The sequence below is a fragment of the Lates calcarifer genome, linkage group LG6, assembly GCF_001640805.2.
Source record: "Lates calcarifer isolate ASB-BC8 linkage group LG6, TLL_Latcal_v3, whole genome shotgun sequence".
NCBI lineage: Eukaryota > Metazoa > Chordata > Actinopteri > Centropomidae > Lates > Lates calcarifer.
This window is the reverse complement of record NC_066838.1, coordinates 20,041,872-20,062,778: the sequence shown is the minus strand read 5'-3', so window position 1 is coordinate 20,062,778 and position 20,907 is coordinate 20,041,872. Positions and strand designations below refer to the sequence as shown.

The following is a 20,907-nucleotide window of genomic DNA, read 5'->3' as shown; positions in this document are numbered from 1 at the left end:
GCATTTTTCACTTCACACTTGAACCTCCCTATTTAACAATTACAGGCAGAATATAAACATTTAGTAAGTGGTTTATAACACACTTACAGTAGTTGTAAGCAGATATAAGTGATTATTAATGTTGTCAATAGTTCTAAATTGTCCACCCATAAGTGGAGGCTGGCGTAACACGCTTAAAAATTTCCATTTAACTATTAACAGATGCATCATATTATCAGTACATGTTTATATAGTGCTTATAATTGCTAAATAAGGGGATGTTAAAATTCTAAAGTCATGATTATGTAATTCACTGGATAATAAATAAATAAATAATCAAAATATCTGTACATCACTCCACAGATAGAAGGTGAGGTGAGGAAACCCTCTTATCTGTATGTATGAGAGCCATGAATTATATGAACATGCAGAAGCCAGTGGGATGACAGATTGTGACAGTGGACGGGGGCATGCAGTGAACATGGGCAGCCCCTTTGGCACACAAGCTGCAACAGCTGCTCAGCCCACCCCCTTCACCATCACCAACACCCACTGCTGCTACTACTACCACTACCAGGGGGCCAGGGTGACGTAACCGCTGCCTCGCTCTCTGCTGCCAGCCAGCAGCCAGCGCGTCACGTGACAGAGGTCGCTAGTCAAACCACGTTACCATCTCCCAGCGCCAGGTTGTGAGAATCATAACATAACATTCACCGTTTTCTCTCTGTCGCTTTGCGTCTCACCCACCACCACCACCACCACGTCAGAATATTCTGCAGCACGAAGACACAATGGAGTGTAATCTCCAGATGTTCCTGGTTAGGAGGCAGGGTTTATCAATCAACAGCAGACACCAGTGGAGATCTTAATCTCTTCTTGTTCGACAGGCGCTGAGGTCTAAATCAGGATGAGGTTTTATGCTGTCTGTAGCACCACAGTAAAGACAGGATTTTCATAAAAACATGTACTGTCCAGGAAGTCTTGGCTGTGCCATATGAATTCTAATCTCTTTCCCAGCAAGGCTGCTAGTCATTGGTGCCATTTTGCGTAATAGCCTTCCGAGCTCTGTCTTGTTAGTACATGATTGTTTGCTCATGTGGCCTGTGGTGGTGTAGTGGAGATAAGACGGATCCTGGTCTTCACTCTATAGAGTGCGATTTCATGTTGGAGTCCTTCTTATATAAGATATAAAATGTTCATTTAGCATGACAGTGTTTTGAATGTTTTTTTAATCCTGCAGGGCTGTCGGTCTGCTAAAATGAGCTCCTAAAATCAAACTACCCATTTTCAGTTCCCCTTATACCATGTTTACTCCATCACATTTTTTTGTTTCATTGTCTTGCACATGAATATCAAATAATAAATCTCCTGTGCCTGCAGTAACTGAAAAGTATATTGATTTTTAAAAATGGTTTTAAGTAGTTGTTTTTCAGGTTGTGGCTTCTTTATCCATTAGCATGAGTTTCCCATGGCTTTCAATAGATAAATAAATTCAGCACATAATTATAGTTTTTAAAAATCTAAAATTTTGACCAAAAACATTTTGGATCACATGCCCTACAGTGGAGTTGCACTTGTGAGAGATAATGAGTAAAAGCTGGATTCAAAATCCAAAGCTCTGTCGCCAGTGCGATAGATGTTTATACACACTGGGTAAGTAGATTATGTTTTGCAAAGAGCATATATTTTACATCTTATCAAAGTCAAAACACAAGTGGTGGAGGCATTTGGGAGTTCCTGGAGAGGCCCCTCAGTCAGAGGCCCCAGTCTGAATAACATGCCGAGCATACCTTGCGTCAAAGTAGGCAGGGCCGGGCTCGATGTCACTCGGCTGCTTGTTTCCTATCTGTGAGTCAAGCGGCTGGTCAGCCGTGTTTAATACGATCAGATGCTGGCTGACACATTGCCATAGAGCACTGACCACTACACTGGCGAGGGCTACACTTGGTGTTAACATGATCATAAGCTCTGAGTTCAAGGTATCAGTCCTTTAGGTGTTTTGTTGCACTCTTATTTAATAGTGTGAGAAAAGAATTAATGTTTTGGTAATACACACATTTACAGAATTTCTGTTTTTGAGTTTCTGAGTCAGTTGTTTTGGATGCTTTATGTAAATCATTGTATGCTAGATTTACTTGGATTACCTCTGAAGCAGAAGATGTTCACATCTGAGGAAGTGAATCATGATGACGTGATTGCAGCGTGTGTTTGCCTGCTGAAGTCATCTTAAATACTAAGAAAGTTGTGACAAATGCTTGATGATGCGTCATAGATGAAAGACGGCGTGCTCTTTTCTTTTGCGTGCTGTTCGGCCATTTCTCTGTAAGCGCGCTTACGTGTGTATGTGTGTTTGTTTTGAGCCAAAGACTTGTAGAGAAAGGGAGAAACAAGCATTCAGATCCTAAATCCAACTGATGAAACCACCCAGGCAGTGAAAATGGAGGTCGCTTTGGTTTTAGTGCTCAGAGAAAGGCTGTTTTAAAACCTTTTTTTTTTCATTTGTTTTGTTCACTTTAGTTCACCCAAGATAAGTGTTTTTTTTTTCTCCGCCAGCCTCTTTATCCCTCCTCTTTTGACAAGCAGGTGTCCTTTTTGTTTCTCTGAGCTCCACCTCCTCTCTCTGCTCAAGCTGTGACCTGCTTTGCCAGTGCAGTACAATACTCTCCCTCTCGCTCTCTCCCTGTAACAATGGAGGAGATACCTGCTGATCCCATCTGGTGCCGGATCTTTGTGAAAGTCTCTGTGACAGGGCCAACTGACACCTGTCTAAAACTGCCCTGTTGCCCCTTCCGCACGGTGTCCCGTCTTCTGTGGCACAGCTGGTATGTTCCTCTGGGAGTCACCCAACCTGGCATCATGCATGTCCTTGTTGGGCAGCCTCTCATGCCAGCTGTCAACCCTTTGTAGGTGGCTCTGTGTGTCTGGTATGATTGACTCTCGGAGCATGTGGTTCCACAATGGCTGACATTTTTTGCCACACCCATCCCTACACACTATTCGAACAGAGCCAAAGAGTTGTAGGGTTATACAGGCTGTATTTGCAATTCTGTCACACATTGAGAGATTGAGAGCAGTGATATTAATGCTCTTTTCCACTGTGCCGCTATATTTGTTTCCACTAAAGGCAGGACAGTGTTTTTAATGTTTTACTCTATATTGCTGCTCCCCCTGTCAATGTTGTTATTCCCATCAGTTCAGAGAGTGCTCCCATGCCATCGTCAGGGTTTGCCCCCTGCTGGCTGTTCATGGTAGAGATCATCCACAGTGCTGGAGGTTCTCAGGTCTATTAGGCATTGATCTTGTTGCTGCATGTGAGTCATTAGATCCAATAAGCACTACTTACTGAGTTTATGTTGTAATTACTGCTTTTAATTGCTGTTATGCCTGCTTTTCTGTTAGCACGGTCTCCCACAGTGCAGTTTTTCAAAAGGCTGACAAATATGAGGTTGCACAGATGAGGCTAATTTTCACCTTTTCATTTAATGCGAACATTTTTAACATGAATGACATCAGTTGTTCACTGGATACTGATGAATTATTTTTTCTAATCCCTTCAGTATCCTGTCCCCACTGTTTTCTCTCAGTTCCAGTGAGTCAGTGCCATTATGTGCCACACAGAAGTACCAAGTTTACATTATTGTCAGGCAGTCACCCACATCACTGAGATTTAAGTGGTGTATGTATTGTTGTTATTGTGTTATTTAGTGCTGAAGCAAATGGTTGATTCATAGATTTGTCGATTGACAGAACATTAATTGGTTTTTATAGTCAACTAATGCAGTCAGTAAGTCATTTTTCAAGCCAAAATGCTGAACATTCTTTAGTTCCAGCTTCTCAAATACGATGATTTGCTGCTTTTTCTATTTTGTAAATTGTTTATATTTGTGTTTTGGGCTATTGGTCAGGCAGAACAAGACATCTGGGCCCTGGGAAATGATGTTGGGCGTCTTCACTCCTCTGACATTTTATAGACCAAGCAATTAATCAAGAAAATAGTTGTTGGATTGATAGGCAAATAAATGTTGCAGTCTTTTAGTTGCAGTCGTACTGTTCATGTTAATGTCACAGTGACACCTTTAAAGTATTAAGAGTTACAGTTGAGGCCTATGTGTAAATGCAGCTCGCAGAATCGTTAAATCTCCCAAGACCGTTGATGACAGTGTGCTGGGATGAGCGAGCAACAACAGTGTTGTCTCATAGATGAGACAGCCCATCCTGAGAGGACAAGACTAATGGCCTAGGTGTCACTCTTTGTATCTCTGCACCACCATTGCCATCCTGACCTCTTGTCCAAGTGGCCTGTGTCTCTGCTAATTCCCCAGCTGCCTAGGCGCCTCTGCCCCTCTGCTAGTGCCCCCTTGCCCCTGGCACTGAGTGCCACCCCCAACACCTGCCCTCATTAGTCCATGCATGTCTGCCAGTCCACTGCTCAGGCCCAGCCCACCCCCACTCTGCCAGATATTCCCCCCAGGCCTAACTATGTGCTTCACCATGGGTTGGTGCTTTTCATAACCTTTTTAATCTGCTAATGTGGTGGGCTCTATGCACTGATTGGTTTACCCTCACAATGACTCCACTGAGTCACCTGTTCTTACTCATTCCTCAAACCATGTCCCCTCTCCCCTGTTCTCCTTTATTACATCCATTGTCATTTCATTGTCTGTGTCTGTGTTGTCGTTTTTCTTTGCCCCTTCTCACCCGTTTATCTGCCCCCGAACAGAACAATGACAACGAAACACCGCTGCACTGTGCTGCCCAGTACGGCCACTCCCAGGTGGTGCGGCTGCTGCTGGAGGAGCTTACGGACCCCACCATGAGGAACAACAAGTTTGAGACTCCGCTGGACCTAGCAGCGCTGTATGGCCGCTTGGAGGTAGTCAAGCTGCTGCTCAGCGCCCACCCCAACCTGCTTAGCTGTAACACCAAGAAACACACGCCTCTGCATCTAGCCTCTCGGAACGGACACCTGTCTGTGGTGGAAGTGCTGCTGGACGCTGGCATGGACATCAACTATGAGGTGTTTTTTTTAGTCTATATATGTGTGTGTATATGCGTATGTGTGTGAACCTAAAAGCTTCAGTTTGCAAGTGTTTCCTAATGTACTGTCATGGCTCAAATCATGTTGAGTAACTTAATCTTTTCTTGCAGCACTTCCTCTGGCTACTTCTTACTAAAGCTATGAGGTTAAATGCAAAACTCTTAAGCTCTCATTTTGCAAAGGAACTGCTGTGTTATCAAAGCAGAGACAGCCTTGCTCCCCCTGGTGGGCCCTGTGGCTCTGACATTGTACCAAACTGTGCCATCCATCTGTCTGGAGATACTTTTCCCTTTACTTTGCCCTCGTTTCCTCTGAATCAAGGATGGGACGTCTATCCAGTGTCCTTCAGGCCCTGCTTCCTGCAGGTTTCAATTAGCATGGCCCTGTGAACTGGAAAATGATCTGCTTTGATTCCTCAACCACATAATTGTCAGTAGAGAAGTGGACCGGGTGGTTGGCATAAGTCCTGTATTTGCCATACACTGTTTGTCTTACTAAAAAGACGTTGCTGGATCAAGTCTGCTGCAGGTTTACGAGTGATTCATCTGGCAACAGTAGAAGGAACAGTTGAAGGGAATAAACATGAGCTGTAAATTTCACGATAATCATATCCATGTCACACATCAGTGTCCTCTCTTTGTCTCAGCTCTCTCTGTGGTTTCTTTTTTCTGCTCAGACGGAGAAAGGCAGTGCCCTCCATGAAGCAGCCTTGTTTGGGAAGGCAGATGTGGTGCAGAAACTTCTCAGTGCAGGTCAGACCTCATCATTTGAATCCCTCTCTGCTCTTAATCGACGCAGCTTCAGCAAAGTCAATTTTATTTGCAAGAATCCACACATAACACTCAGCTGTTAGTCTGTACTGACCGCTCCTGTCGTCATTCACCAGGTATCGATGTGAAGATTGTGGACCAGAAGGGCCTGACAGCGCTGGACACTGTCAAGGACATGCCCTCACAGAAGAGCAGAGAGATAGCTGCCCTCATTCTAGGTAAAGGCCCCAGTCTGAAGACAGAGAGCTGCAGTGGGAAGTTTCCTCTCGATTTCACATTTGCCAGCTGTGATACAATCTCCTGCTTGTCTGTTGTAGGTCACATGACTGGAAAACCCCCTGACATTGACCTTCCACCTCCACCGATCCCTCCACCTCAGGAGAGTCCCAGCCCACGGAAAAAGGGTAAGATTTGGCAGATATTCCAACTCAGAAAAGTTGGGTGTTTGTAATCTTGTTGTAGCAATTCAATCAGCGGATAACCACTGGGGCAATAGAAGATTATCTTTCATTTTGTTTCAGCTAAGAAGTTTGTCTGTTTGTGCATCTGTGTACATTCTGGCCTGTGTTCTAGGTGATCTGGAGAAGGTGAGTGAGTTGATCTCGGGGCTGGCACCCGGACCTGAGGAGGAGAGCCCATACGAGGCTCTGTTTGAAGCCACCTCTTGCCACTCTCTGGACAGCCTCACCAGCGGCAAGTCCTCCGACAGAGACTCTGGACGGCCCGATAGTGAAGCTGGCAAGGTCAGCAGTGGTTTAACTGGAAAACACCTTCTCACAAACATACCCACATGGCAGAATGGTAGGTCACAGAATTCTATGAGAGATGAAATGCAGCAATTCCCACTAGAGGGCGATAGTGGTCCTCTTCCCTCATGACTGGGCAGAACCCCTTCAGCATTACACTTTCTTGTGGTACAGAGTGGGTTTCCATTGCATTTCTTAACTTTGATCTTGCAGTGAAGTTAAATCCATATATTTATAACATCTTATATTCCTTATCGTTTACAGAAAGATCGCCCGGTCCACTCATCACATCCTGGTCCTGGGCATGAGGAAGAGGTGAGCTCAGAGGTGAGGAGCTAAGATCATAAAACCAAGGGAAATGTGTTGCCATCTAACACAACAGATGCTCATTCACACTCACTCACTCACTCATGTACAGTACAGCAGTACAACTGCCTTTTTAAAGTTATTTTTTTCCGGAGAGTTAGGACACGGTTTGTTAGTGCGATGACACAGGGGCTGTTGGAAAATGATTATCTGTGACTGAGAGACCTCTTTCATGACTGTTCTCTTCACGGCCCCTGCTCAAATCAAAGGACTTCTTAATAAATATTCATCTGAGCGCAGCAGGAGAGGATGGAGGCAGCGGGGGCGTTAAAAGGAGGAGAAGCGAAGTGGAAAAGGAGTGAAGACAAAATCAAGAGAATCTGACTGGTCTGAACTGTGGCTGACCATAGAGGAGGCATTGTGGAAGTAACATTAAGGAAGTGTTTTCATAACTAAACGTTTTCCACTTTTTCCCCTTTTTCCTCGCTGAAGGAAACATTTGGACATTAAATAGAACCAGCTTTAGTGAATGCTAAATGGCAAGTCATTCCAAGTCGCCTGTGCACTACATTTGCCTTCTCATCTTCAACTTTCTCCCCGCCTGTGCTCTCTTTGTCTCTTTTTCTGCAGGCCCTCTATACTAACAGCAGTATTGATGAAAGAGGTGAGCCAGTGGAGGAGGAGGAGGATCACACATATGAGTTGTTGCTGACTGCACAGACCAAAGTCCCACCACCCAGCCAGGAGTCCAAATCCCATAAAGGTAATTGTGGGATTTTTAGTGTAATCCGAAAGGAGGAAGTAATTATATGAATTTATATTTTTAAGAGCTATTCCTGGCTAAACTAGGGTCATTTTGCAAAGTATTTTCCACAATACTTCAGTGATGGTGTCTGAACACAACAGAGCCTGAATACATTTCTATCCTGATGAACAGCACAGCCTAATCACACGGTCAACCCCTGCCATCGCTGTGTGGTGCCATACAAAAGCAGACCCTCCTCAGCTGTGTCTGGTGAATGGCACCGCATGTAATTGGATTAAATGGGATTAAATTAGGAGGCCATTTCGATCCCTAGCTGTTGATATAGATGTTTTAAAACCATCCCCTCAGGCCTTCCGGCTTAGTCAGCTGCACTAGCACCAGCAGAAAACGTCACTGAGCTGAAGGGTTGGAGTTTAATCGCTGATGTCATCACGCCTCCCCCCCATGTGGATAAATGATGACATTAGAAAAAAGGGATTCTTTACTGTTTGGCTTCTTCCTCTCTTGAGTTGGACAGAAATGTCGAACAATTTGTTTTCTGTCTTTTTAAAAATTGCTTTATCATGTACGCAGCACTGTTCAAACGGCAGGAAGATTAATCCGAGGTCTGTCTGACTTGTAGCCCGATATTGTCGCTATGCATAATACATGATTTTATTATACATCACTTTCACATTTTCTTAGCGTAATGTCTCTCCTGGCAGTCAGAGCTGTCTGTAACGCAGAAGTTATGTTGAGTAATTGAGTTCTGAGGACAATCTTTCATCTGACCTAACTCTTATGTCTTCTGTCTCCTTAGATGAGACCACTATACAGTCTTCCAACAGTGTCCTACCTCAGGTATTTATGATTTTCTTTTTCATTCTTCTTTGGTCTTTACAACTTTATCCCTACTACAAACACTTGGTTCAGTAGTTTCTGCATGCTTTTGTAAAACCTATACAAATGCAAGTTGTACAAAAAACCATATGGATTGAATCCTGACAGCCAGAGAACAGTATCCCAGCTGAAATCTGAATTGCATGCTGTATCTGGAGCACTACCATGTGACCACAGCATGTTATATAATACAGATGATTGTATCTTCACAGTCAGATATTGAGTCATATGTCAGCAGAAGGCAGGAGCCGTCTCAAACTGGCCCTCATAACTGTGCATCTTCGTAAACCTGCCTCCTCTATTTATTGGCCTATCGTATCTTATTTTATTGCCTTTTCATATTCATCATACAGTTAGCAGCTTTTATTATTGCTGCCGCCCACCCACAACCCCACCTGCTGCCCACAATATCTGCTCACATCTTTTATTTCAAGCTGCTATTGGATTAGCTGTGCTCCTCAGCTGACTAATCATAATAAATGAGCAGCATGGTCCTGTGTGCTCTAATCTGCAGCTTTCTGAGCAGAGCTACATAATGGCTAATGATGGCAAACTTGCAGAAATCAATGAGATAGCATCTTTATTTCATGTTAGGCTAGTTGGATAATTAGCCTAGGTTTTTAATTGGATCACAGGATGAGGTTAATATGATTGTCTGCCAACACAGAAGCTGCTTGGGGGGATGTGTGTTTTGATTGCCAGGCGTGAGTAAACTCTTTTCTGTCCCACTTTAGCGTAAACCCACTGCCCCAAATGACCTCAGAGCCCCGAGCAAGACAAAAGACACCCTGCACCCCCCTGGACGGGCGGGCCACCGGGCATCGGGAGGTGAGTTTGACCACGGGGCCTCGAATTTTAGCAACCTAATAAGGAACAACAACTGCCGCTGGCAGTGCTGTGAGGGTAAGGAAAGATGGGCTGGACACGTCAGGGGGGAAAATCACAGGCCGAGCATGTCAGTGAAATGGGAGAAATGCATTTGGGTCTGCAGGATGAGATGGGCTGGTTTGGATTAGCGCTGCCAGGGAATGCATGATTGGCATTCTCAAGCAGCAGAGCGGATTTGGCTTGTCGAGAGCAGGCTGATTGACATTCCTTGGCAAGTGGGCAAGACTCATTTCATTGCCAATATGAAACAGAATTCTTGATCAGATTGTGCACACTCCTATCTCATATCCACACCCCCACTTAAAGCTGGATATGCCACGTCATCCAGTCAAGCATGCTGCGGAGGTGAGGAGCACGGCCTCTTGAGTTTTTGCCCTGACACACATACAGATATCTTCATTGGATTATTATTTTTGGAGCATTTTTGAGAAAGGAAGTGTAGAAAAGAGCATGGTAGACAAACTGATTTAATAGTGCTGTTTACAGGAGGAACTGGCTTATTTTTCTTAGGCTTGGGGAGCTTGTTTAATTCTTTTCTTACTGTGGTTGTGGAAAAGAGTTAGAAGTTATATTTTGCCCCAAAGACTTTATAGATGGACTCCAGCAACGTGAAGTCTAACTTAACAAACCTATAAAATGTGAATTTGTTTGGTCTCAAAGCAGTTAGGCACAGATCCCTGAGCCTGTGGTTTCTTGATTTCATTGCTGATAGTTAAAACTAGGAGGACACATGGACACTCTTTCAGCATTGATTTTTGTGTGTTTAGAGGCAGGAGCTGACATGTAATCTTAGTTTATAAGAAAAGACACTCTTAATATCTTGGAAGAACTAGCAATTGACCCTCAGATTGTTAGCTCTAATGAGTTTAAACAATTAAAATTGATGTTCAGTGACAAAAGCAGCACTTGTGTTTGTGGAATGTGTTTTGCAACTCAAAAATAAGTGAATCAGTTTAACAGTTAAGGCTGATACTGTGAGCCATGAGGGAAACATGGAGAGGGCTTTTTATTTCCTTTTTCCTTTCATATCGTCCTTAGTGACTCTCAATTTATATTCTTTCCTTTTTCCAAAGCCACAAAAACCACAAGTTTGTTTTAAATACATCTCTGTGTTCTTCTTCTTTCTGTTTTTTTGCACATCAGCAAGTTAAATTGATGGTTCCCTTTTTTGTGTTTTACATGACAGCTGGCTGAGCCTAAATGTTAAGCTCTGCTCACGTGGATGTGTTTCTCAAAGTGACTGAGACGATCTTAGGTCTGATTTCTCCTCCCTGTGTTTGGACAGTCAGGGACCAGACCTCAGCACACTCTGTGGCAGGTGGAGGGAATATAAGCACGGTCAGCGATATCAGGGCGTTGTATCATCTGTCACAAACACGCTGCTGTTCTCAGCAGGAATATAGTGTTTCCCAACAGATTTCCACCTCTGTGTGGTGTTTTATAGGGTTTCCAAGGGATATTTCTCACGAGTAGTAACATCTCAAGATTCTCCACAGGCAGCAGTAAACACAAGTAAACATAGGACACAGTGATGTTTCCCTGTTCTTTTTTTTTTTTTTTTTTTTTTTAATAACGTGATGCTCATTCACTACACAGCCAGGGTTCACTTTCATTGTCATCCATTCTTTTCTTCCTACTGGATGTGAGGCTTTTATAGTGTCTGTTGTCTTTTGTGCCAGAAAGCACTCCATGGTCCAATCAAAGCTTTGAATGGTTGTTTAAGAAACGTACTAGTTGTTTCTATTGCTGTTATGAACTGCAGTGCACCAGAGGAACTGCAACAGATGGATGAGGAGGCGATAAAGACAGAAAGCACCTGTTTGGCACCAAGAATACCAGCAGCCTCTGTATTATATGAGCAGTGAACATAAAATAAACTAAACTATTCAGAACTGCTCCTTTAACCAGATGGCACGGTATCACAGTTTGCCAGTGATTGTTAGTCAAAGTTTTACTCATATATTTGGTTCCCTTCTATATGATGTTATGTCCTTTTATGTCTTTGTGTTTGCTGTTGAATATGACAACATACAGGCTTTTAGGACAGGGACAGTTGTTCTGTATTGACTGGTACTGTCAACAGAGGTATTTGTTTTCTTGCTTTATTATAAATGTGCACATATCAACAAGATGGCTTTTAGTTCTTTATTGACTTTCTGCAATATATGAGTATATCACTCAGAGTTAAAAATGTCTTTGATTCTATAATAAAAATAGGTTAATGTTTCCACAGGCACAGCATGAATTGACTTTGGAGCATGCAGACGGTGGAGTTGACAGCCAGCTCCAGCGCTGCAGCGTCTGCAAAACAAACATGACATCATTAGCAAGATATGGAGCTCACAGTGCCAAATGAAATACACATCCCACCTCTGCTATGACCTCACCCATTGTATCTGCATGCATTTTCCACCTCAGAAATGTATGAGCAGTATGGGGGTTACAGTGGTCTTGGCAAGGGTTAACATCATGTGAGATTGTTGGAAACGCGCTGATGCGCTCATAGGGCGTTCACGCTCCCTAGCTGCCAAGGAGAGGGTGGGTGTTTGGCTGTGGTCCTGACATATGTGCGCAGTACACTCACTCACCCCTTGTAACGCACACAAACACCCACACGCTTTTTTTCCTCTAGATGTTCAAATCTTTAGCAACTTGTGAAGAGGGAGTTGAGGGCGTTGTTTGGCACAATCCCTCCCTGCAAATGGCCCCTGAAACAGTAATGAGGCAGTTTAGTGATCTCAGAATGAGTTTGCGTGTCGAACAGTTGAGTGGTAAAGATAACCCCCTCTCTTGGACGGTAGATATAACCCCTCCACAGCGTGCTCTTTTGATGTTCTCACTCTTTGAACGGCAGGGAGAGCCACATGTGTAGCATGAGGTGGTTTTGTGAAGGACAAACAAAGTGTTGCAACAGGTCGCTACTTTTCCTTCTGCCCCAGATTCCCTGTCACCAAACACCCTGACCCTGTCACCCTGGCAGAGACGGCCCACACACAAACACACACCCCACATACACACTCCTTCACCATGTGTCACAGGACTAATTATCAGGAGTCTGGCTGCTGGAGGATAGGGCGATTCAAATTTCCATTCCTGAGCCACCATTAAGGTCTAGAATTAGAAGGCAGAAAACACAGAGGGCTGCTGGCCACACGGCAGACAACAACACGCATCGCTGCAGTGCAAAGGAAGATGAGTGCAGAACGTGGTGCAGGCTAATGTGTTTTTTTTTTTTCTAAAGCCAAAGCGTTTACGACAACCGGCACTGTCAAGCTGTGGCTGATTTGATTGTGGAAAAGAGGCTTAGGTGGCAGTAATTCCTCAGGGAGAGGGAGGAGGAAAATCTAATTGTTTTTAATTGCACTTGCCAGTCAGTCTCAATGAGGAGTTGTTTTCATTGGAGAAGGCTGCCAATGTAAGTTTCACTCCTTCTGGTGATATTTCCAAGTTCTTTCAGTAATTATCTGTTGTATATTCTTGTGTTTGTTGTAGCCTGTGTTAGGTGCTTGTAATTTATGTGTGTGGTTTTGTATGAAAGTTTATTCAGTCAGTTGGGGGGAGTTTTTAGTGTTGTGTCATTTTTGGGTAGAAGGAACTAACAGACAAGCAGGCCTGTGAGAAGAAGGTAGTCACAAGGATGATTAGCCTGAGCTCCCTGTTACAAAATACAGGCAGTCAGGCACCAGCTGATAGACGTCAGCCGGCTGCAAGCTGGGTTTGGAATTCTGTTATTTCTCCGGCCAACATACGCCTTTTCTTCGCTCCATCTCTTCTCTCTCCCTGTTTTTCTCTCCGTCACTCCTGGTAGGAAACAATTACAGATCTGTTTCAGGGCTTGTGTGGGCGGTTTCTTATTAGCCGTGCTCTAAGGATCTGCCCCTCAGTTAGAAGTTGGCTCTCCAGCCTTTATAAACTACCCTCTTTCTTCACTGACTTTGTCCACTACTTTTCTCTTTCTCTAGATAACTCCCAGCTCAGCCAGGATCAGGGAGCAGGTGTCCCAGAGCAGTTCACCGGCCTCCTGCACGGATCCTCTCCCGTCTTCGACTGCCGCGACGAGCCCTTCAGGCTTCCAGGTGTTCTGCCACCCAACCAAGGCCAGCCAGAATCGAGAAAATCTCCCAAAGTAAAAAAGGAAGTAGCAGCAGCTGCGCCGCCACCTAGCCGTCCCAGCATGGCTGCCATCCTGACAGACTGTGACCCAAAAGCGATTTATGCGACTGTGAACAAGGAGCACAGGGACTCAGGGGCCGGGGCAGGGTCTGCCGTCAGGATGCGCCCTCCCGGGGACCTGAAACTGGCACGCAGCCTCTCCAAGTCTGACTCAGACTTGCTTGTGTCGCCTCCTAGCGAGGAGGAAGGAGGACTGGGAAACCGTAGCGAGTCTGTTTCTAACTGTAGCACTGGCAAGAAGAGACTTGAGAAGTCTCCCTCCTTCACCTCAGAATGGGACGAGGTAAGTGTTTGGGCTCACCCTATTTGGGACATAAAACACTGTGTGCGTACCTTTTGGTGCTTTAGTCTTTGCTCATACTGTACTATAGATCATTATTGACTAATACAACGATCGTTTGATACATTCAAATACAACAAGGACTTAACAAGAAGATGTTACATCAGTATAAAAAAAACAGTTGGGTAAAACAAAAAACCTGATCTCAGTTGGGAACCTAACGCAGAAAACAAATTAGTCCTGGATAAAAATACAAAACACATGTAAAGATACTTAATTTAGGGAGAGTGTTGTTTCTAAAATTAATTAAAAGCCATAGGAAGCAAACCATTAATATTATATGGAACACATGTATTACAGACCCCTGCTATAATAATACACCAGTTCACTGTACCCAAGTGCAAATGTTAAATCTCTTATTTCAACAGTAGATTTACAGCATGAACTCAAAGATTGTGTGTGCTTTTCTATTAGGCCTGTGCTAGCTTGTGTCTATGCTGCAGCCACATGATATTTGTTCTCAGCCACTTCATTCCATCAGCTACAAACACCTCTGTTGACTGTAGTGAACTTCATCAGAGACTCTGTTCTCCTTCTGTCAACACGAAGCCCACCTGTTGTCCTGAGGGGCGACACTGTGCAGTTTGAGCTCTACACAAACCCTCAGCAAACACAATGACTGTGTTGGAAAATGTGTTTGCGCATGTAAACAGAAGCGTTGTACACTAGGTTTCTTAGCAAGTTTTGTCTTTGCTGGTCATGTTGCACCAAAAACTTCACTCATAATTCTGCATTGAAATTTTTACTCAGCCTTAAATTGGTGTATTTTTATTTTCTCAATCCTGTCTTGTTTTTGTTACCTCTGTGGATATTCATAACTAAATATATCCCCCCCACCCTCCATTCAGCACTTTAATGCTTTGTCTGGGACGTAGATAAAAAGCTGAGTAGAGCCACAGTGAGAAGAGATTAGAGAAGACAAGAAGATGGGGATAAAAGGACTGAGAAGCTGAGAGAATAAGACAAGAGACAGAGATTTGGAAATTGAGATTCAGAGAGAACATACAAGCTGCAGATCTGTCTCCCTTCAGCTCTCGTCTTCCTCCGCTCACCAAGGCATCAGACACCAACCCGAGTCTCTGTAGAGATGGGCAACCCGTCATAAAAAAACAACACGCAAATCAAACCGCTGAACAAATATAGGATCATTTCGTTTTTCTAAAATAATCCCCCTTTCCAAAGTTTGTTAGATTGTGCTGCTTGAGACAAAAGTTAAAAAAGCATTGCAGACTCCAGGTCAGCATATTAACTTTTATAGACTGTATATGAAGTATGTGTAACAATACAGTCATACAAGCCAGAGCAATTAACATAGTTCCCTCTTTGTGCTCTTTCACCATTTTTCTACCACAATCCTCTTACTGTTCACGAGGTTAATGATATCCTTTAAGCTTCTCAATTAAGTTTTAACATAAGCCTCCACTAGTGTCTCAGTAATTTTCCCTTGTATTGTTTGTATTCTGATCTGTTTCTGTTAATGTTAAGATACATCTTTTAAAAAAAACAAAAAAAACAAAAAAAACACTGCTGCACTCCACTTGTAGTGCAGCGTAAGTCCATGAGAGATGGCTTACACGTTGCGGTTATGATGTTAGAACATCTAGAGCAAATCATGGGCTCGGATAGCCCTAATGCTTTCTCTCTCTCTCTCTCCGCAGTGAGGAGATCGTATTGCTGCCTAGTGTTCCTTTACATGACCCTATCACAATATCGGCTTTGAGGTCAATATCTTGGCTGCTGTGGGCCGTGGTTTGTAACGGGATGGTCTGAGTTGTCCACTTTTCCTTGATCACCTCTTTAACCTTTCCAGTATTAGGAGGTAGGATGATCAGGTCAGGGGAAATCTAAGATATCTATAAAACTTTGCTATGTTGTTGACTCGTACCACTGAAGTATCAGACTCTGGTGTGCTGAGATTTTCAAACTGTTAAGACTCTGTTTTTGGCCCAATTTAAATTGTGTTTGGGACTACACAACACACAACTAAACCTGAATTATGTATTATTATTGCAGTGTTTTGTGTTGCCATACACTGTTTATGGCCTCCTCAGTAGACATTGTTATGTGATTGCTTCTCTAATTGGCTCATTTACTCATCTCTATTGTGAGTATGTGGCTGTCAGTTACAGTACATGCTGCCATAAACTGTGCCAGATGTTGCTGCAGTGATAGAGCTTGTTGACAGTCATACTCCAGCCCACAGCAAGGGGACTATAGTTGAAGAGAAGGTCTTTTAGGTGCATTTACGCATGATAGCAAATTGACCTGATGTTTGTTCTGTTTGGAAATAGTCCGGTCAACACTCAGACGGAGAGGGGCTGGTGTGCAAGACCTCTTACAGAGGCTGGTCGAAGTTCAGAACGCATTCCTAGCCTGAAGGCAAAGCACAGCACCTTGGCAGCATGACTCACTCATTCCCTTGTACAGTCAGTGCAACCTTGTCGTTAAGATTTTTACATCTGTGAGCAACACGAACAAGACTTTTTCCCCTTGATCTATATCAGCTCTGCCAGACGTTTGCAAACATTAACAACATAACTTTAGTTTATAGTTTTGCCAAAGTCTGCCAAGGAGACACTCAGTGAAGGTAGTATTTGACTAAAGTCACTAACAAAAACTGACCTTCACTGCCTCTCTGTATGCAGTCAGTAAATACCATGGTAAACAAGTCCAACCTCCATTATAGAGATTTTTCAAGCCTTGAAATTTTAGCCAGTAGGAGTTGTTCTAATATCACTGCATTTTTGACTACTCTGTATCATTTTTGTTTCCGGTACTGTATGTATATATTCACAGCCTGTATATACTCACAGCCTGGACAATTCTGGATTCGTCATTTTTGTGGTTACCATTATAATCCTTAAGATTTTCATGAACTCAAAAACCTCAGATACTATTTGTGGTTGGTCTTTTTCTCCAATCAAAAATCTGGTCTTATTTTGATATTATTTTGCTTATTTTGAAAATGAAACACTCAAAGTGTCCAGGTTAAATGACATAAGGGCAAGTTATGACACTGCTCCTCAGACATTATCCACCCTCTGCAGAACATTATGATCTAGTAGACTAATAAGGCAAGAAAAAAAGGACCATCCTGTGTGCTTGAATGTTTTAATTCCCCTTGCAAACTTTCTGGTGGCAGACACGGTGGCGTACAGTCTAATTATCCAGTTTAACGAACACCTCACCTCCTCAGCCTGCACCTGAGGGACGTGGCCTCAGAGAGTGTGACAGGATTAAGGCAGCCTTGATATTACTTGGTTATTTGAGATTGCTGCTCTTCCCGGTTGCCCTCGGCAGCCTGTATTAATCCTGGAGCTCCTCTGTTGTCTTCTCCCTGGTGCTTCTGCACAGATGAGCTGAATAGACCGAGCTTGAGAATTGATCTGGTTGTTAAAGAAAAAAGGCTGTAGAGGAGGAGCCACAGCAGAGGGTATCGCTGTCCTCTTGCACAAGCATGCCCAGGAGAATGGGTTAGATTATTGGCTTCTAACTGAAGAAGAGATCTTATCAGGGAGAAGGACATATACCTCAGGCAAATGCCTCATGTACTGTATGCACCTAAAGGCGTCTTTGAAATCATAAAGTAGGCTGCTGGCAAAGAGCACCGCAACTCATCCTTAATTATTAATTCATCCCATGGGAGTGCATTTTATTTACTCTGCAGTCTGTTGGCCACAGAATAAGATCATATTGTGATTACAATAACAATGAAGTTGACCTTGAAAATACTACTGCAGAATAAAATGTCAACCACGGATTCTGCCTCTGATGGATCTCATGTATGTGCATGTTCCTTGTCATGCACCCTGTCACACAGTGTATAGACTGTGTTTGTGTTTGAATTAGCACGTAGACCAGTAAATCTCACATTCATGCATGGCAGCTAGAATGAATTCAAAGCGTACAAGCTCAAAGCTGCAATGTACAAAATGTAAGCCCTTCCTCCATAAAAAAGGATGCTATCAAGAAGCAGGTTGCAGTGATTAACTCCACCTTTTCTAATGGCAGTGATTGCATGATGTAGTACTTTTTGATGCTATTTGCCAAATGAGATTTGGCATTTTTGACAAGGCAATTTCTTTTGTCCAATTTAGGCGCTGTAGTTAATGTTAATGAACTTGGATGCCTATTTCTTCTCACTTGAATAGCGATTCAGATGCCTGGGAGTTCTGTGCTGAAAGCGAGAGGCAAAAGCCCCGAATCTTTCCTCCTTTCCTTTCAGGGAATAAGCCTGCATTTGCTTGAAATGGAAATATTCACACTGCCGACGTAAAGTGCATAGCAAATGAGGGGAGTGTGTGGGGAAAGTAGTTAAAGTTTGATTGGGCGTAACCTAGCCTGCACTCTCTTTAATGATGTTGGGAGTGTCCTCTGAAAATTGAAAACCCCCTTCTCTATTCGCTCTCTCTCTTTCTCCCTCTCTGACTTCTCCTCAGCCCAAATCGCTCCATCCACGGTTGTTTGTCTATGTGGCAGCCATCTTGCCGGTCACGACTCACTGCTCCGGAACACTCTACTGAGCTGTGTGACAGTGTTTGGCCAAGGGGTCCCAGGACATTACCAACCCCACCCCCAGAACATATACACACCCTCCTTTTAGAAAACATCTTTTTCCTCCTAATGTGGTTTGCTAAATATTCCAGTTCTCACACCCTCTTCTCTTTCCTTTCTATATCTGTCTTACTCCCCCCCCCCACTCCTTTTCTTCGCCAGAGCTACACACACCCTCGGATACACTGCCTCTGGTTTCAAGACAAGGGGATTTGACTTGCATGAGGTCTTGGCCTATGCATCTCTCCATTTAAGGAGCTCCGAGTGTGTGTGCATGTGTGTTTTGTGCGGGTGTGTGCTGGTGTGTAAAGCGCATGCTAATGCGGGTTGGTCTTGGTCCTTGGGATCAGGCTGAAGATGACAATCCAGGGGGGCACATTGTGTGGGCCAGCAAGGCGAGCTCCACAGATGGGAGGAGAGAAAGGGAGACAGAGGGCTGTAGGCAGAGACAGAAGGAGAGGGCCGCCATCCACAGCCCTACTTCACTTTTAACTTCATTTTCGATACGCTCTCCACAGATCCAGTAGCAACTATGAAACCAGCTTTTGTGAGTATTGATTCCCTTATAGGCAGCAGCTCCACTGGAGGCTCATTAATCTTGTCTACCTGCCACGACTGAATTGAATGAAAAAATAATTGATGCTTTCTAGCATTTCTGTGGATATTATATTTCTCGTAAAACCTGTTCGATTGGTCTGCGCTGATTGAAGCTCGTAGCTTTATGTGCTAAATACAGCACTATATAATGAAGAAAAATCTTAGCCTCTTCCTCATGTTGCCTTTGTACTTTTGAGTGTGTTCAAAAAGTTGATCCTCTGTGGCTTTTTGTCCTACAATTCATGTAGCATTTCTTTGTTCTTTTTTTTTTTTTACCTTCATGTATTGTCATGTTCAGGAGCTCATTGTGGATTTGGGGTAGCTCTTATTTTCTGTGTGGAGAAAAATGGCCGTGTGGGTTGTTAGGTAGAAGCTTCATGTGTTTGACCTGCTGAGATCAAACTAAACCGTAGGTGTGTGTGTGTCACGGCCTGGTGCAGCCAGCAGGGGAAATCTATTCTCTAATCCCCACCAGGGGGAGAACACAGGATAGCCACAGGGGGCTGAAACATGCAGCCACTACTTAGAGTTCCTCTGGTTCTAGCCACTGGAGAGAACTGATGCCCTTTCTGTTCTAAGTCGTATAAAGGATTTCAACTTATTGGACGATATATTCCTACATCCTTTGATGATGAGCTGACAAAGTTTTGCCGTTGTTTAGAACAGACACCGTTCCTAAAAGCACAAGCGTGACATTGGGCTATTTCAGGAGGACGTTGATGGGACTGCTGACAGTGCTTTGTCCCACTGTGACACTGAGGTGTTGGCATCTCCTTTAGTTGATGGTGTGTTTGTGTTCCCCTTGATGCCATTCACTAGCCCATAGTTTTAATTCCAACCCTTGTTTCGCTGCCAGCTTGCCAATTTGAGGCCGGTGGTCTGGGCACGCTCTCTCTGCTGCAGCCTTTTGTTTCACCCTGCACAAGCTCTGCCAGGCGTCCTTTTAGTTCTCCCTCTCTGAGCCTCAGTTGCATATTGTTCAAGATTCTCAAGGCTGTTAATGAAAAAACACTCAATGCTTTCAAATTCCCAGTAAAATAGCAGTGGAGTCATTCTCCCCAGTCATCCTAGTGCGGAAGGCCTGCTGTGAGAAGCATGATAAATGGGTTCATGTGTCTTTAATCTCACCCTGACCATCTCTTGCCGCTGCTAGCTCTTCAGCTGTTGACCTCCACCCTGCCGCTGACTTCTGACCCTCTTCATTGTACCTCCTTGTTCATAGTGAGCCCCTCTCACAATGGATGCCTCTCCATTTCAGGTCTCTGTATTGATTCAATCTCGCAGCACAAAAACACATTCCTCTCCCTCCCTCCTCTATTAATTCTCATGACATCGAGCTCCTTAGTCCTCGTCCATGAAATTCAGAGGCTTTTTCTTGTTCTGGATGTGTTTTACCTTGAGGAAATCACTGGACCGTTTCCCCTGATAAGGATATATTTACCCAGCTTCGACACTATATCACACCTGCCTTTCACGCTAGCTGCTTCTGAATCTCACTGGACCAGCTAGTATTCCCTTTTCCATTATACCGGACAAGTGAAGCCAATACACCAAGACAGAATGCGGCTCTATGTTTTTTTTGTTAATTCATCCATACTCGTATTTGCATTGTGTTAAAATGAAGCTCGGTACACTGACCTTACCTGCAGTGTGAGTGCGTTTAAAATGCAACCAGTCATTTCTTTCTTCCTATACACTACAGCTCCAGGCATCCTGTGATTGCTGCAAATGCGGCAGCTGGTGGACAGAATATTACAACCTCTGCTTCAATATTTAAAAGTACATTGGCATGTCTTATCTCCTGAGAGCTAAAGAAGAGCGAGATCACAACTTAATGTTAGTCCCCCTCTGCTCATTGCTGAAGAGTGATG

The 20,907-nt window shown here is 43.8% G+C and overlaps 1 protein-coding gene across 11 annotated transcripts in view; it reads left to right on the top strand.

Moving 5' to 3' along the window:
- LOC108882100 (ankyrin repeat and SAM domain-containing protein 1A) overlaps positions 1–20,907 on the top strand; it is a 60,877-nt gene that overhangs the window by 17,180 nt on the left and 22,790 nt on the right. For 7 of the 11 annotated variants that reach the window (XM_018674386.2, XM_018674388.2, XM_018674392.2 and 4 more), the window contains 10 exons: positions 4,700–4,996; positions 5,694–5,769; positions 5,904–6,005; positions 6,105–6,191; positions 6,361–6,530; positions 6,798–6,860; positions 7,470–7,602; positions 8,405–8,445; positions 9,219–9,312; positions 13,335–13,828. In XM_018674386.2, the coding sequence (XP_018529902.1) occupies positions 4,700–4,996; positions 5,694–5,769; positions 5,904–6,005; positions 6,105–6,191; positions 6,361–6,530; positions 6,798–6,860; positions 7,470–7,602; positions 8,405–8,445; positions 9,219–9,312; positions 13,335–13,828 (1,557 nt within the window). Of the gene's footprint in view, positions 1–4,699; positions 4,997–5,693; positions 5,770–5,903; positions 6,006–6,104; positions 6,192–6,360; positions 6,531–6,797; positions 6,861–7,469; positions 7,603–8,404; positions 8,446–9,218; positions 9,313–12,397; positions 12,788–13,334; positions 13,829–17,919; positions 18,987–20,907 lie in introns of those variants that run through there. The other 4 variants (XM_018674387.2, XM_051071329.1, XM_051071330.1 and 1 more) reach the window with 4 other exon arrangements.